Raw genomic sequence first — 17096 nt, 5'->3', positions numbered from 1 at the left:
AACTAATCCTTCAAAGATTATTGATAATTAGGGGTGTAACGATACACTTATCTCACGATACGGTACGATACACGATATTGAGGTCACGATAACGATACGATACGATATTATAGCAATATTTTTGTAACAACTTTGAATGAGGAACATATGACTGGAAAAAAATGTCTTTTATTTGAAAGACACAAAATACAAAGCAATACTGTACGTTTGCCCTATTGTTACAGTTTGTAATGCTTTATAACAGTTTAAGTTTTAAAGAGAAAGACAGGCCAACCATTTTCCACAAACTGAACTAAAAGTAAATGTCAGGTTTGCATTATGCATCTTCAGTTTAATACAAGTAAAAATATTTTGCCACAAACTTAATAGTTTCTCTCATGTATGATTTGACTTTTTTCTTTTCTAGAAATTTAACAACTAAAATTAAATAAATAAAAGTAAATACATACAATTTTACATCATAAAAAAGATTCATGCTCACCTTATAAGTGTAAGAGGAGATTTATTTTTGTTAAGGTTATTTTTGGTAATTCAGGATTCATTATTTTATAAATATATTCTTTATATTCTGATGTAAATTAGGGACTATAATTACACTAGTCAGTTTATCTGTAGTGCTTTGTCTGTTTTAGATTGGGTGGAGTGATACAGCACTAGGTGCTTTGTTGATGTTCTAAAATCCTACACTGAGGGACATTAAAGTACATTGGAACACAGCAGAATTTGTCCCCGTGTTTATCCTACTCACGACCCGAAAAAGGTTTAATTTAATAAGGTAAGGCTTAACTCTACACCAGCCTTACATAAGTAAAAGTTCAGAACTCAAAACCCTGCAAGAGTCCCGTGACCGGGACTGCAAAACGGTACTAGTTTCTTCTGAGCGGAGGAAGATTTTGGTCCGCGGGTCGAGGCGCGGTCGGCACCAATACGCTGTGTGTTACTAGTCAACACAATAGATTAATATTAATAATCCAATATCGCGATACAGTTTGTCACCTCCACGACACGTATCGTGACGTTTTTGTAACGCGAAATTTCGTGGCACAATATATTGTTACACCCCTAATGATAATACAGTGCAGACATACCAGGCGGTGAGTGATATAGAGGATAATATTGACAGAGTCCAGACGGTGACTGATGTCCTCCCAGAACGATGTAACCACAACTACTGGTTTAGTGTCCGCCCAGGGCAAGTAGTAATAATGGTTCCCTAGAAAAAAACAAGAAAAAAAAGCATACCAATTAAAAAGAAGTTTAGTCGATTAGGAAAACTTCCCAAAACAGGTTTCATCACTCACCATCGAACACAGCACAGCTGTACTGGGTAGTGGAGGCCAGTGGTTTGCAGGTGGTGTCCAGTTTGTTTCCATAGTTACCAATACTGACCTCAAACTGGATCGGTTCACCAGGCTCCTGAATCATGGAGGCGCAATGGAAGACTGCACAAAGACAGTATTTCCTCCTCCTCTGGTACTTCTAATAAAATATTATGACACAAACAGACAGAGACTTTTAACCCAATTACTTACGATATTATTCACCTGTTAGGTGATTAATAATCATTTGGACCATTACACAAATGTACCTGCTGTTATGTTTCCTCCTCCTACTATAACACATGCATCCTATCATTGAGTTAATAGATAGTTATGCTACCTGTACCACAAGGATATCGTCATTTTGGATGCTCTCCACTGTTTTGTCGGCCTTCTCCTCGAGCTTAGTGGACAGCTCCACCAAAACCCTGCCCCTGTAGGCCACTCCTTCCCCCTGTCCAGACACAATGCATCCATATGAATTCTTATAAAATCACAAGCGGCATCTTAACACTACCATAAAGTTGGCTCATAAGACGATTTGAAACTAAAAATGAATTCATGCCCCCGCTACCTTGCCATAATTGAGATCCTCGTAGGGGTCCGGCAGGCCGGAGAATTCTCTGGGGCTCCCGTACAGATTGATGTAGCAGGGCCCAAACACAGGTAAGAAACCCACCTCAGACTCTCCTGAGTTAACTGGAGAGGAAACAGGAACAGGATTAACCACCTCGCAAACGTGCAGCGCTTGAGCAAAGCCAAGCAAAGCTTCAGTGCTAGTAGGTCATATTAAGGCTGATGTGGTGAGTGCTCGTAAAGCAGGTGGGAGTCGCTGCAGGACAAAGTGGTGTGAGATAATCATGTACAGCCTATTAATACTATCAACCAATGTTATTAATGTTGTTAATGCCAAAACAGTGCAAAGCAAAGATGTACAGGCAATGCACACAAACAAAACTAGACTTATTCAGAATTTCAGCATGCACAACATGCGTAAAGCACTACATTGCATGAAACACAGCAAAAAGTGAACCTTCATATGATTGTATTTCCCCATTTCCTGCATGTTCCTCTATTTCAGAAGAAAAAAGACAATTGATTTACCATTTAACACAATGAATTTAATCATACAAAACATTAATCTTATATCTATAGATACAAAGGATATTCCCTTCTTCTCTAGAGTTGCCACACAATGTCTAGACTCATTAAACATACCTTCTATCTCTCCACCAGAGGAGGCTATCTTGGCCAGGTTCAGGTATGTGGTGCCAATAGCATCATTTCCTGTCATCCGATCCCTGCAATCGCACATAGCTTTAGACTGCACAGTTCATGTGATAAGTGTCATTAACAGGCAAATATTGCTGCATTGATATAGTTGTATAACCAATCTTCTTAGAATCAGGTATAATAATCTCAAAAATGTTCTTGCTTTCACTCCAAAGGCTTTTAACAGGAAATTTGCTGTGTGAGTGTTTTATCAACACCTTCTGGGGGGAAAACCATTTTTCTATCCTTTTCCTCTCGCACTTATCCCCCTCTGGCCTTCCTGGACCTGAGTTATCAGACTGCTCAGTCGCTCAAAAACGCACAGTGATGAAAACTGGCAGACGGTGCCAACAGGACATGTTATTGAGGAAAAAGGAGGGGCCACCACAGTCTGACTCACTGCTGCATTATTCTCATGAGGTTGGCGTTGGGCACACAGTCACACAGTTGCGCGCACACACACACACACACACACACACAGACATAAGAAATTGGATCCAGCTGACCTCACCGTGGAAACACTGTGGTAAACTCTCTCAAACAAAGGTGTCTCCATCAGAGCAAAATAGTTTTGTATATAAGCATTTCTCATTTTTGTCTGACTTACCAGTCGAATACTGTTAGTTTGACACGCTCACACATGGATGGGAACTAAAGTAAATAAAAACAATGTAAAAGACAAAAAGAAAGAAGAAGAATGAAAAGTTGGTATCTGCTTTCCACATGACTTGTTGCTATCCAGCTTTACATCCTGAGGACTCATTACCTTGACCTGAAGGTTCAGCAATTGGTTCCACACTGGGTTTGCATTCTTCTCAATGATCTGTGTGCACAACTGAAGAGACAGGAAAACACCACATTAGCTTTCCCTGTGAAGGATGACAAAAGTGTCATCATGTGGCCCTGTTGCTAAAATAATAGGACAAATAATCAGGAACCTTTCTGCCAGCGAAGCGAGCCTCCAGAAATGGATCCACCAGGTTCTTTTTGTTTTGATCCCCTCCAAAAATCCCTTTTAACGTCTGGACAAATGCATCATCCACTGAGGAGGGGAGGGGGACAATGAATAAACAAAAAAGCAAATGATTCAGATTGTTTCAAATATTAAATACGAGCCCTTCTTACTCTGGGGGATGTCCTCAGCTCTGAACACCTTCAGTGACAGCGTGGCCCAGCGCAGAGTCACCCCTGCCGGCAGCAGCAGATTACTCTCTATGTCATCCTGGTCGTCGCTGGACTCCGGCTTCTCAACCTACAGCAGATGGAAGAGAGAAGAGTCAATAAAGGGCATAAATAGGTACTTCATCTACATGGACGACACTCAGGTATTAAGGCTGCGTTAAAAACATGACCACATAAACGGTATCCTTAATGCGAATAAGGCTATATTTGAAGTCAGCACTTATAATACTAAGACATATGGAATTATCTGGTGTTTGTTGCAGGGCTAAAGTACATTTTTGATGTAAACATCTGTATAACATTCATCTTAACATCCCTGACAACGTGTGCAGTCTGACTGGGTCACAGCTGTGAGATTTATTCCCCAATCACATTATTTTGGCCAGCAAACTGTGTCCTTTTTTTCAGCCAATCACAGGGAAGCACACAATGATATATTCCGGTTTTTATAGGCCCATATAGCATAAAAAATAAGACGCACTACTTGATGTTTTTGCAAAATCAAAAACAGAACATTGGTAAAAGGTATCATAAGAGCAATGAATACATGTTTTGTGATTTGTGATTACAATCATTCTTGAGGGAACACTAAATGTAAGGGGTAAAACCCCAGATAGCAAAATATGAGTGACTCAAAGTTGAAATATAGTTTGGCTGAAACCTTGAATCCATATTGAAGGCTGGTCGGCGACAAACAGAATACGTTGATTCAACATTGATCAGACATTGGCATTACAATTGCATGATTGTTTGATGGTTGATCCACCATCAATCATCAACCTCAACCAAAAATCAACCTTTTTGACCATAATTCAACATTGATTTAACATGTTTTGCTATCTGGGGAGGTTTCCATATTCATGTCTTGACCGATTTATTATATTCTGTATACAGTAAGATCAATAATTAGATTATTTCTGTCCATGCAAGCATTGTCAATCGTACCGGAGGCTCATCACCGGTCCCGATAACAAAGAGGCTGACTTTGAGGTAGCCTCTCGCCCCGGAGCTGCAGTCATCGGGGTCATTCAACAGCAGCCACTTCCTCATCACACAGTGGGCTGATATAAGACAACACATTGAAAAAAAAATAGTCCCACAAAAAGGACACACACGTTGGATAAATACAAAGAGCACCGTCAAGGAGGATCTAGTTGAAAATGAAGCAGATCAGGTAGTTTTCATGATTTATGTGTTCTGATGTCATGGATTGCTGAGGTCTTCTGGTTCTGTCAGCTGTCAACTTAAGTTCTACGTTTAGTCCAGCTTAGGTCCCAGTTATGTTTTCTTGTCTGATTTATTTGTGGTTTATTTTGTAATTGTTTTATCTTCTGTGCTTTGGTTCATGATGCTTCCTGTTTTATTCTATACGACTTGCTTTCTTGGCTTAACTTTGCTTCCTGTTTGTGTTTCATCCTTCAGTATTTATTCTCATAAATTTCCTTTGCTCAGTGCCAGATTATTGTCTTTAGATGAGTTGGTTTTCCTCTAAGGCTGTTTCCTCTTTTTTTAAGTATTTATTCTTTGCCTCAGTATGCCTTGAGTTCTTTTTTTTCCAAAGCTATTAAGGTTATTTTTCATTTTCGCTCTGCAACATATAGATCTTTCCCAGATAGCAGACACATTTGGGGCTTATCAGCGCTACATTTGGCACTTTTGGCTCAGTTACAGCTTTGGGAAGTGCTGGAACTGGGAAGTGGGCCAGATGTGTCCCAAATTACATGAACTGAGCCACACCATTGTTTTGGCGTGATTTGCATGAGCCAGATGTAGCCTAAATTTCATAAACTAGTTCTGCCATGGTATATGAGACATGGGATTCAGGTATTGTGAGCACCATGCCTGGTGTAAAGGCTCAGAGTAAGTGAAGAGTTGGGTCAGTGGTGGATTTGCGACTGAGATTATGCATCAGGGCCTAAATACTGGCTCATAAAAACTTGCAAAGTTTTGGCTAAACATTCTTTGCTACCTGGGTTGTGTTAGTTCACAACGTCCCAAGTTGCAGCACCACTCTGACTCACCAGCCATTATCTAAGTCTGTCCCACCTAGTCAGCACACATTATAAATGATGCTCTTCATTCATGCATCCTGTTCTGTGTCCTTACTGAAGTACTGTACAGTATTGAAAAAGGTCAGTCGGTACGTTTACATGCACTAACGGAAAGTCGAATGGTTGCCTTAATCCGATACCTTAAACCGATATCTGATTTTTTAAAGCCATGTATACACCTTAGCCGGGCTGCAGTCGAACCGAACTGAAGCTCTTGATATCTAGCTTTTAGTGCCAGTTATTCCGGAGTTATTCCGGCATGTATAGGCAACCCACGCTTAGCCGAGCTACCGATTACCCGGGACTCCCCCTTATGAAAGTGACGGCACAGCGAAAGTCAGAATATCAACACAGTAGGAGAAGAAGAAGACAAACAACAAAGAAGGAACCGGAAAACGCCAACGCGAAAGTTCGGTGGCGCCACCTAGCATCACGGAGTCAAACACACCTCACTTAATAATCGATTGTCTACTCGCGCATGTAAACTCGGATTTCTCAGAAACTCCAGTTTAATCCTTAGCTTGATTGTTGCCAATAGCTTGATTTAGATGTGCATGTAACCGCACGAGTGTCAGGCTTGCTTTTGTCATTCGATAGTATCACAGCAGTACGCCCACATATACATGCAAATAATCCACCCTGACATTATTGTTAGCCACTCAGCAAGTTTAAATGCAGGTCTGATCTATTACCATTGTTTTAGTTTGCAACTTGATCGCATTCACACATCTAGCAGATACAGAGCAAGATTAGATCGGTGCATATTCACCAAATCTTAATTTTTCATTAAGAAAGCATTTGAAGTCTTTATTACATGAGAACGTATGGGTCAGTTATGCCACTGGTGGATACAGTATGTGACCAAGCAAACTGAAAATAAAGGTCACGTTATTTTGATAGAGGAAGCGACCAGTATGATCACCGCCCCAAAAATCCCTATTATAGCAAACTATCAAACTATGAAAGTTTTTTCTTCAGGTAAACAGTTCTGTCAGTGTTTACTGTTGCTGTTGTTCACCACATTCACCGTCATGCACCGGTTTTGCGTGGTTCATTACAGCCACACAACGTCAGTCTAGTTAGTCGACTCAACCACAAAGTTTAACCACTAGTCTGCTACCCTGTTATCTTTTCAAATGTAAAAATGATTTTAAAAAGTCTGTACGTGCTGTGTACCACCACTGACGACGTCCTGACAAGAACAGAAATACAAAATATCTTTAAATGCCTACGTATACTGTCTAAACCAGCATTTGTCATTTATCACCCCGCCCCTCATGTGGAAACTCAATAAATGTCAGTCAAACTAATATTACAAAACCATGTGACATTCAAGGATTCAAAAAAACCAAACAACATTCAGATCTGTGGTTTGTGGTGAGCATACCTGGTTCATCATACACGTAACCAACATCCAGCTGTGTAAGAAAACACAGAGTGATTAATCAGTCAGCCATCTGAACATCAACCACAATTTGTTTTAAATGTATTTGATAATTCTGCGTTGAGGGAGAGACACCACCTACCTTGAATTGTCCCATAAGGCTGTCAGCTCTCAGCGAATAGGAGTCATACACCTGAAAAGAGGAATGTTACAAGTTACAGGCTACTGTATGTTATGAAGTCCACAAACACACATATACGAAGATATTTCACTAACCCGGAAGCTGATGTTCTGTTCGAACAGATCAGACGGCAGCATGTGAACATTGTAGAAGAAAAGCTGCAAAAATACAAAAACACTTATATATCGTTTAAACCGTCAAAGCAAACTAAATCATGCCATGAACACTGTTTGAGTCCAATTTCCAGATTGATACAGTCACAAAAAGGAACATATATATTTACATGTATCATTAGATATGTTGTTTGGATTGTTTAAAGTGACGGTACCTCATCAAAATAGGGATTATTTCCCTTCTTGATCCTCGTCCTGTGGGTCTCTCCACACACGTTAATCTTCACCACTGGTTTGATGTTGTTGCCAGGCAGCTGACGAGCTTGGATGATGCGAACACGAACCTAAAAGACATATAGCACCGCCATGTCAGTGTTGACCCGTAGACACATAATCCACAAATGCAAGAGTGTAACTCATTCTGACCAATAGAACCCGCATTTGTTTAGATATACATAGATTTAGAGGTAAACAGGCTGCATGAACTGTAGTCTTGTAATTCAAGTCAAAAATCTTCTGTGACAAAACTGAGTTCTCAGTGATTTGTTTAATAATTACAAGCTTTTCACACATGCTGCCCAAGCGTGTCAAAGGGATTCTGGAGAATGAAAGCAGCCCATCCAAGGCAACCTTCAAGACAGTCATGTGAAAAACCAAGTACACACCATGTAAATCATTGACTTTAGGAAGCATGTGAACAAGCACATACTTGTTTCCTTGTGAAACATTGGCTGTTAGGTTTAAACATGTAACATCAAATTGTTGTTTTTTTTGTAACCAGCTATGAAAAATTTCAAGGAAAAGGTGAACTTCAAAAGTAGAATGTCACATTCACTGATAACTCAATGAACGCGTGTTAAGCTACATGTCTTTGTGACCTCGGGTGAACTTCTGCAGGCAGCTTCTGCAGGCAGCATTTGCATGTGCGATGAATTTGAGATGTTAATGGTAAAAAAATGAAAATAAATTAAAAGAAATGGAGGCCCTTCCTTCTAGTACCCAGTGGCTCAACGACACCATGTTTTTTCTGAAGCTGGAAAAGATTAAATATTCACTGAAGGGTAGTTGCAACAAATTTTATAATAAGTGGCTTCCCTTTCTTACATTTTTCCACTCTCTCCAGTCCCTGCCTCCTGATTAACGGATCCCTCCCTCTCTTCTCTCATTCCTCTCTTTCTTCCTCCTTTTTATTTATCTTTTTATTTACTTTTCTTTTGTTTTTGGGGTTTGTGTTTTTTTTTTTTGCTTTGGATTTTTTTTTGTTTTCTTTTTTTCTCCCCCTTTTTATTCATCTATTTTTTTATTCATACTGTTTAGCTTTAATACTTAAATATTACTTATATATAAGAATATAATAATTTTCATGTATTTGTCATTATTTTGTGTGGATTTTTTGTTCTGTTCTTAATCAAAAAAAAAAAAAAGGAGGTAGACTGTATATCTTTTTTTTGTTTATTCCTGTTCAACTGTGCCTTACCCCCTAATAAAAATATCAAAAAGAAATGGAGGCCCATATGGGATGAATGAACATGGGCCCAAAAGGGAGCCTTATCTGGTTTCTCTGGGCCAAAAACAACTTGGATTAATGCGCAGCCGATATGGAACCAGCGTACAGTCGCGTATGGGCTCAAATGAGCTCATTTATATCTCGATGGATGGATGGATGGATGGATGGATGGATGGATGGATGGATGGATGGATGGATGGACAAAGTTTCTATAAAAGAAAATCTAATGTTGTCTTGATCAAACATGATGAGAACGTAGACATTTTCTTCTAATTGAATGCATATTAATAACTGACCAATTACTTGACTGGTGTGCTTTCTTTTCTTTTCTTCCCTTCGTTTTGCAGTAGCTCATAAGACCTGATGAAATTAGCGACCTCCATATAATTGCTATCAAACTGACCTGGAAGTCCTGGGGTTTATTGACGAGTCGGTGGCGGTTCTGCGCCCTCGCCAGCTTCTGGCGAAGATTAGCAGACTGACCAGATGATGAGGTGACTCCCGCAGAGCCGCTTGGGCCCCCATCTGGTACAGTATCCCCATCCTCCTCACCACCGCCGCCACCTAGTAAGCAGCAGGGTGAAAAAAATACAAAATTAAAATACCCAACATGTATCTAATTGAATGTGACCAGTAAACAGTGTGCACTGTAATGCAGCACCAAGAAATAAACATACCAGCCTCCCTCGTGGCCTCTCCAGCTGCAGGATCACTAGGGTTTGGGACAGCATTGGCTGGAGGGTCGTACGCAACCACAAGGTTGATTGTCGCCTGAAAACAAATGATTTTGTGGTCAATTACGTCCGTATTTTCCTTTTTTTTTTTTTTTTTTTTAAATGTAGCGCCCTTCCTAATAACTAAATGAGACTTACCCCAGTACCCTGCCCATTCTCATTGACCAAGGGGACATTTTTGGATGGCAGAGATCTGGCCTGACCTGAAGCCAGGTCTCTCAGAGAGATTTTGGTTGACCCAAGAAATCTGAAAGAGAATCATTTAAAAAAAATTATTTGAATGCACAGTCAAATTGGTCCGTCATTTCATAAGGGACAATTGTCTGCTGATTTCCTGATTCAGACAAACATGAAATGTGATGCTGCGTGACTGCGAAAGTGAAGCCACATTCACAAAAGGGACCCAGAGCAGGACAGCAGGGAACCACCCAGAGCTAACAAGCCTTGCCTGCTGAGACAAACAGAACACACCCCGTGAGCCAGAGCGCACGCATCATTTCACATCGTGGCATCTGTATATCTGGACCACTGGTGACTTCCTGCACCAAGATGTGAAATGCACGACCTGATAATTCTCTCCTTTTCTGGAGACATAAACTACAGGGGTCTGCTACATAAAACTCTCACGGAGTTGATCAGGAGAGAGACAAAAATGTCTAAATTTGACATGGAAGTGAAGCATGAATGAACAGTCTTTAAACTTGTATTCTCTTCTCTGGATCAACAGCAAGAGTCACCGGGTAAAGTATTACCACTTGAATCATCCGGATGTAAAGCATTGCATGCTGTGAATGGAAAGTTAATTCAAACATCTCCAGAGAACTTAGGTAATCATTCACACTTTGATGATTAAATCTGTAGTCAACTCCTTCAGTTATTCACAGATAATTATCAGATCACATGATGGAGGGGACAGTATCTGACTATGTGGGACTTTGTTAAACACTTTTCCAGAGTTGCTCTTTAGCATTTCATCCAGATGGGCGGACTGTTTTTCACCCACTAAAATCCAGTGCAGTCAATGTTTTACAGATAATTAACTACTGACAGAGTTTTACAAGTAAATCCGGAGGTAAAAACACAAATCAAAGCTCTCAGTGACAGAATAAAAGGTAAACCTTTAAAAACCTTGTACCTATATGAAATATGTGAAATGTCCATGGCGAGAAGGATACTGTATATTCTTTGGCAGACTGAGTCATTTCGTTTTGGCAGCGACCCTAATGGGAGGAATTTTTGCAGCATACCATCACACACAAGCGCAATGGATCCACGATATGACTAAAGGCCAGAAATTAAAGCTCTACATTTTCAAGATATATTTTCAACATCCAACCAGCATTCATAATGTTGCACTGCAGGACTATTACTTGGAAATTCAGATTGAACTTTGTTAGCTTGGAAGAATTCAGCAGTCTCCGTCTTACAAGGCAGACTCAGGCTGACTGCATGAAACTGGTATGTAGACTGAATTTGGACAAAATGCCCTTCAATCCTGAGGCTCATTTTTTAAAAGAAAGGAATCTCAACAATAATGTGGGAGGAAGTTTAACAACAAGGGACTTAAGGGAAGACGTACAAGTGCACACTTCTGTACCCAAACCAAATTCCACTATGATTTCATCAAGTATTAAAAAAAGAAAAATGGAGTCTATGACTAACAGGCATGAATATTAGCATCTCTAGTTGTCATCTGAAGCTGAGGGGAAGTTGTTTTTTACTGCAGCAGTCTTGTTGTGTACAAATTGCTTGGACCAACAACACTTCTGATTATAAACAGTGAGCAAAACAGGCTTTGTGACCTCTGTGATGTACTCGTCTTGATCACAAGGAAAGCAATTTTAGCCGAACGCAGTGTTTTAAAGCCTTTACATTGTATTTGCAGTGGGTGTAAATAGTTTTTACTCTTTTTATGACCAAAGGATTAGTGCCTTTTGTCACAGACATGTAAATAAACAACATTTAATTCTCTCCTTTCCTTGTCGCCTGATGTTATCCTTTATTTCTGCTTGTTAATAACAATAATAACTGGGCTTTCCACTGTCCTTGTTTCTCAGTCCCTCTTTGTCAGCGTTTGTTTATTTTCCCCTAACTGTTAGGATGAGTGACACCGATTATTCCAGCTCTTAATCGATATTGTTCGGTGTACTGTGATGTATTTGGTTCCTTCCAGTCCGGTATTTCTGCTTTCCAAATGTACAGTAAAATCCAAGTAAGCTGTTGTTATTTTGATTTACGGCCAAACATTCAGTCTTAAGCTCAGTTCTAATGGGTTTTAAGTAAAAAGAAACATGGTTGTTTAAAATTATAAATGCAAGGCAGGTGCAGGGATAACGCATCAGTTTGGGTTTCACCGTGGTTCTTCTAACTATTAACTCATTTTTGTAATGTCCTTGTTCTGATACTTTTCACTGCCGTCTATTTATTTGTATCTACGGTGATGCTTCATTTATAATGTTGCTCTTTCAATTTTTCCACCACTTTGCAACAATGGATGGGTGGAGTCCCATCAAGGTGATTTATAGGCCTCCCTGACTCCCTCCACCTTTTAGGGAACCCAAGATTTAATTTAAAGGTTGACATTTGCGAGCCTGGCCTAAGATTCTTTTTGATGAAATGGGTCTGGTACCCCTGCAAGTCACAGACATGTCCACTGGTACAGAATGTACCAAGCCAATAACAACAGGCGAAGGGCACGCTTCATACAATGACTCAAATGGGAACCTCCAACAGCCACTACTCAAAACAACCGAGGTGGTTGCAGAATAGCTAATAACACCTTTGATCAATAAGTTTTTGCTGCAAAACCGACAAGTCATTCACATCTCTAGTCCTCTGAATGTCTTTTGATTATAATACTCTAGTTAATAATAATAATAATAAATTGTATTTATAGAGCGCATTTTCACCTGAAGAACAAGTCTCAAAGCGCTTACAATAAAGATTAGAAAAAAAGAAAAAATAGAAAATAAAAATAAAATAGAAATAAAAAAAATAAAATAAAATAAAAAAGCTAAATTAACAAAAAAAGCACAAGGACATTCTAAAAGTTGTCACTCTAACGCTTAACTTCTCTGATCGGTTGCATGTCTATCCCGTAGACTGTATACATCAATGGATGGAGCATTAGGTCACATGACCCATGGGTTTCTGAAGACCAGTTTTGAAAGTTGTTTTTCTCCATACAGAGCAAAGCCATGTTGCTTGGTAAGCCGACAGAAAGGCACCAACCATATGTCAATCAAACTTATCATCCAGCCTCTATCAGCTAATCGAAGAACTGCAATGAATCTTAGTCCCACATGAGCCTCAATCGAGAAGTTAGATGATTGGCACTCGGTCTATCCAACAATGTTCATAGCTAATGGCTAGCTGTCACCACTTTTGCTACTTAGCTTCTGAATATAGTTTAACAAACACATTTTAATTGTATTTACAGACTTCCATGTTTACATGTGAGTAAACGTGGAAGGATTTGAGAATGAAGCTTAGCTGGCAACATGTCGTGTGTATGAATTATGTCTCGGCTAAAGGCAGTTCTTCCAGCGTGGCTCTGAAAGAGCTGGAGGTCAGATTGTACCAGAACCCTTCAAAGCAGAGACCAGTTGAGACCTGCCATCAGTCCATACAAGCTTATACAGAGAGACCTGCTGGAGCCACAGGCAACTGCAACATGTCCAATCCTGTGAGCAGCAGGCTGAGAGACAGGTAGCAGTGGACCTCAGCTAGTCCTTGTTTCAGCTCTCGTATCTGATGCCGTATTGGTAACAAGACTTGATATGAGGATGATTGACATACCGTATTTTCCGCACTATAAGGAGTGCCGCACTATAAGGCACACCTTCAATGAATGGCGTATTTTAAAACTTTTTCCATATATAAGGATTATAAGGCGCACTAAATATATGGTAAGATACCATACTCTAGTGGCTGGGGTTGAGTTACGTATCTACCTGATGGAGCTGCGCTACAGGAAATGCTACAAAATCCTACAGCAAATGCAAAAAAACCAAGAAAAAAGTACCGTATGTCAAACTTTATTAACAAAATAAAAACCAGCTTTGCTCCGTCTCGTCAAAGTCGCCATTATGCGAGTCAGCGTCGCTGCTGTTGTCTTGAACGTCTGTGACGATTCCTGACGTTTTTAGCGCCATTACTTTGACGACACCAACTACAGTAGCTACAATCCCCCTGACTATAGTAACAGAAATTACCGTAATGATCATATATAAGGCGCAATGCCGGTTTTCGAGAAAGAAAACCTATGGTTGATGTAACAGAGGAGGTTGTCCAGTTCTTCTTATACAGTCTATAGTTCATACCAGAGGGACCACACTATTACTTTGTAACAAAGAGAAAAAGAATTAGGACGCTGGCAAGGCGAAACATTTGAAGGGCAAAAAATCCAACAACTGATCTTATTTTGTTAATCCTCAGGTAAAAGCTTAAGCTTATTCAGTGAAGTCTCCTGTGCCCGCTGACTCCTTCTTTAAGAATACGGTAACTTTTTACACTCATGGGCAAAAATCTGAGCTTGAACTTTCATGAACAAGAGCATGCTGTTATCTATACTGAGTTTGTTTTTTTTTCGTCCTGTGATATTCGTCAATTTAGTTAATTATAAAATCTGATTGCCCCTCATTCCCCTCCTGTTGCCACGACGACAGGAAATTACCCATAACAGCGGCTAGAAGCAGTTATTTGAGAGAGAGAAGTCCTCCTCTGCACACACAGCGTAGATCCTCAGGGAATGTGTCAGACGGGCCAGCCCAGTGGAAAACTTTGCTCACTTTTACATGGACTCATGTGCTGGAAACGCACATTTAAAAAGTACCTCCCTGACTGTCCCTTGCGCAGGGGAAACTTTTACACAGCAAACCATATGCTCAGAAAATTTCTCATGTACAGTTTTAGCAACCTATTGCATTAGAAACAAGTATATCTCATGTGATTTGTTTAGTGCCAGACAAGACTTTGATCGATGTAATTAGAGATGTCGAGGCAACATTCTTTGTGGTGGATTGAGATTGGTCCCACATGCGGCTTTTGCTGGAAGTTACTCTCTGTTTCTGAACAACATTTTGCACAGCAGTAAATCCTCTGCAGACGGTTTAAGCAGTTGAGATATGCTACGAGAGTCGCTACAAGTTTGCTGTAGAAACAGTGGCATGCAAATCCCAAATGGAGACAGAAGACAAACAGCGATTCATGCTTTGTTGCCTAATCAGGATCTGTCATCCCACACAGTTTGGCTAGTCTCAGCATGGTAAGCTGGTTGTGAGGGGGATAAGACGACAACGCACATAACTCATACTCCGGGTCGCCATAAAAGTGTTTATCTTACTTTCTTCATATTCAAGTGTTCTGACGCCAACAAGGTGTTATAGACACCAAAAGTCTCCCAGTAGCTAAATGTCAGGGATTATTTTCCAATCTCAAAAGATTATCAAACTATGACGAATTAAAAAACTGAAAAAGAAAACCTGCGTCCATGCAGCTTATAGGGACAAGGAGCTAAACACATCTCAGCCATAGAACAACTAATGTAACTTATTTCCTAGAAACTTTAAGTTCAAACAAGACCAGGTTTGCACAGTGATTTGAAAACATTGTGTTGCATTAAAGCTCAGCTTTCATGAGTGTTCCCAGTGTTGCACAAAGATACAGGAAACTCGTTCCAGGGAGCCGTATATCACTTACTTATTTTGCCCAATAGTCTCATAGTCTTTCACAATCACATCCAGGTTTGAGCTGGAGTCCAGAGGAATACCTTTTAGGTCAAACTCAAGCACCTGTAAGGAAAAAAGAGAAGTCTTATCTGAGAAGAGTAAATAGGGCCCATGATGAATTGACTCGTGCACACCCAGAGCAATCCCGTCACAGTCTCCTCTGTAACAGTCACGTGATTAATGTCTGCATCGTTGGCATCAATCCCCATTATTACACTATCTAACTTTTACAAAAAAGAGTAAGACATGCATTCTTTTGTCATGAGCATGAGTGTGATGTAGATTACCTCATTCCACACGGGATTCACCTCACTGTCAATCGCTTTGGTTTTCTTTTTCTCCTCTGAAAGCAAAATAAGTTGAGTGAATGCTGGTTTATGTTGTCATTGACATGTGAAAGATGTCCAAAAATTTGAGGAAAAACCCTCCAAAACAAAACAGGGCATTCTTTATGATGAAGTTAGTCTATGGCACATGATTCTCAATATGATTATCAATCGGCTGGCAAAAGTTGGAGAGAAGAACATTGATGGTTTCTTTCTCCTGACAGAAGCAGCTGGTGTCTGTAGGGTCCAGCTGCTGAGTTTTAGAGAAAGACAGATAACACAGACGTCATCACACCAGAAGGTGATGATGATTGACAAAAGACAAATAATGACTAAAACGATTATCAGGACTGAAATTTTACTTTGAGGAGGCAAGACTGTTTTGTTTTATACATATTATCAGGCACTGAGTTCAAGTATCAAATCTCTACCTTGACCTCTTTTCAAGCATTCATGTAGCACTACACACTGTTTATAGATAATAACACAGCTTTCAAAAAGGACAGTGACATGCAAATGCTTAAACTGGACTACTTTGAAGACTTTGAATTTTACAACTTACAACTTGGTATCAGTTTAAATGAGTCACTGTATGTAGTGTTTTGTTTTTTATGTTTTTTTGCCTGCCTGCCAAGTCTTATGAACAACTAAACCAGATAAAGAAATAATCCATTAAATTACCTTTTTTTCAAAATGCATACTTTTCCTCCATCCACAAGACATAATGAAAGGTTTAGTTATTTTTAACAAAATATCGCTTACCTTTAAAAATCACAGAGGCAATTGGATCGGGCTGTCCAAATTTCTTCTCAGGGAGCCCCCTAGCCGACTCCACTATAACTCGCAGCATGGCAGCAAACAGGCAACCTGTGCCAATTTATCTAAATTAGTGAAACCTAGTGTTTAGATTTGAGAGGTCTACAAAGGATCTTTGGTTTCATCGCTGCCCCATCACAGAAAACAGACGGGACAGGATCGAGATGGTACTTGCAAGTCCCTCCGGTGGAGGGGGAGACGAGGGCGGGTCACGGGTGTGTAATTATCCCGGGATGAAAACTAAAACCCGAGCTGATGCTGCCATCTGTGAGTCCGACAGGAGATGGCAAAGGTGACAACCAGGGAGTGAAACAGACTGCTTCACTGAAGGTCGCGGTTTGAATAGTTATTTTGAGTAGTAACTGTAGGTTAGATGTAATGAGGATTGCAGAGAAAATAAAATAAAATAAAGAATTGTTCGCCTCTCCTCTGACGAACGCGGATTAAATGATGCTGCTTTGTCTCCATCTTGTGGCCGTACT

The 17096-nt window shown here is 40.0% G+C and overlaps 1 protein-coding gene across 9 annotated transcripts in view; it reads right to left on the bottom strand.

Moving 5' to 3' along the window:
• Positions 1–16813, bottom strand: part of LOC133419351 (myoferlin-like) — a 33686-nt gene extending 16873 nt beyond the window's left edge. For 2 of the 9 annotated variants that reach the window (XM_061708471.1, XM_061708472.1), the window contains exons 1-21: positions 16561–16813; positions 15760–15815; positions 15444–15535; positions 9882–9990; positions 9686–9780; positions 9413–9575; positions 7718–7846; positions 7485–7547; positions 7351–7401; positions 7212–7242; positions 4719–4834; positions 3717–3843; positions 3530–3633; positions 3358–3426; positions 3199–3242; positions 2538–2620; positions 2353–2391; positions 1894–2018; positions 1660–1773; positions 1302–1479; positions 1089–1213 (exon numbers count right to left, since the gene is read on the bottom strand). In XM_061708471.1, the coding sequence (XP_061564455.1) occupies positions 1089–1213; positions 1302–1479; positions 1660–1773; positions 1894–2018; positions 2353–2391; positions 2538–2620; positions 3199–3242; positions 3358–3426; positions 3530–3633; positions 3717–3843; positions 4719–4834; positions 7212–7242; positions 7351–7401; positions 7485–7547; positions 7718–7846; positions 9413–9575; positions 9686–9780; positions 9882–9990; positions 15444–15535; positions 15760–15815; positions 16561–16648 (2001 nt within the window). In that variant the 5' untranslated portion in view covers positions 16649–16813. The remainder of the gene's footprint in view (positions 1–1088; positions 1214–1301; positions 1480–1659; positions 1774–1893; positions 2019–2352; positions 2392–2537; positions 2621–3198; positions 3243–3357; positions 3427–3529; positions 3634–3716; positions 3844–4718; positions 4835–7211; positions 7243–7350; positions 7402–7484; positions 7548–7717; positions 7847–9412; positions 9576–9685; positions 9781–9881; positions 9991–15443; positions 15536–15759; positions 15816–16560) is intronic. The other 7 variants (XM_061708473.1, XM_061708474.1, XM_061708470.1 and 4 more) reach the window with 5 other exon arrangements.
• Between the last annotated feature and the right edge of the window lie 283 nt (positions 16814–17096).

This window comes from Cololabis saira, chromosome 19, assembly GCF_033807715.1.
Source record: "Cololabis saira isolate AMF1-May2022 chromosome 19, fColSai1.1, whole genome shotgun sequence".
NCBI lineage: Eukaryota > Metazoa > Chordata > Actinopteri > Beloniformes > Belonidae > Cololabis > Cololabis saira.
This window is presented reverse-complemented; position numbering and strand designations above follow the sequence as displayed.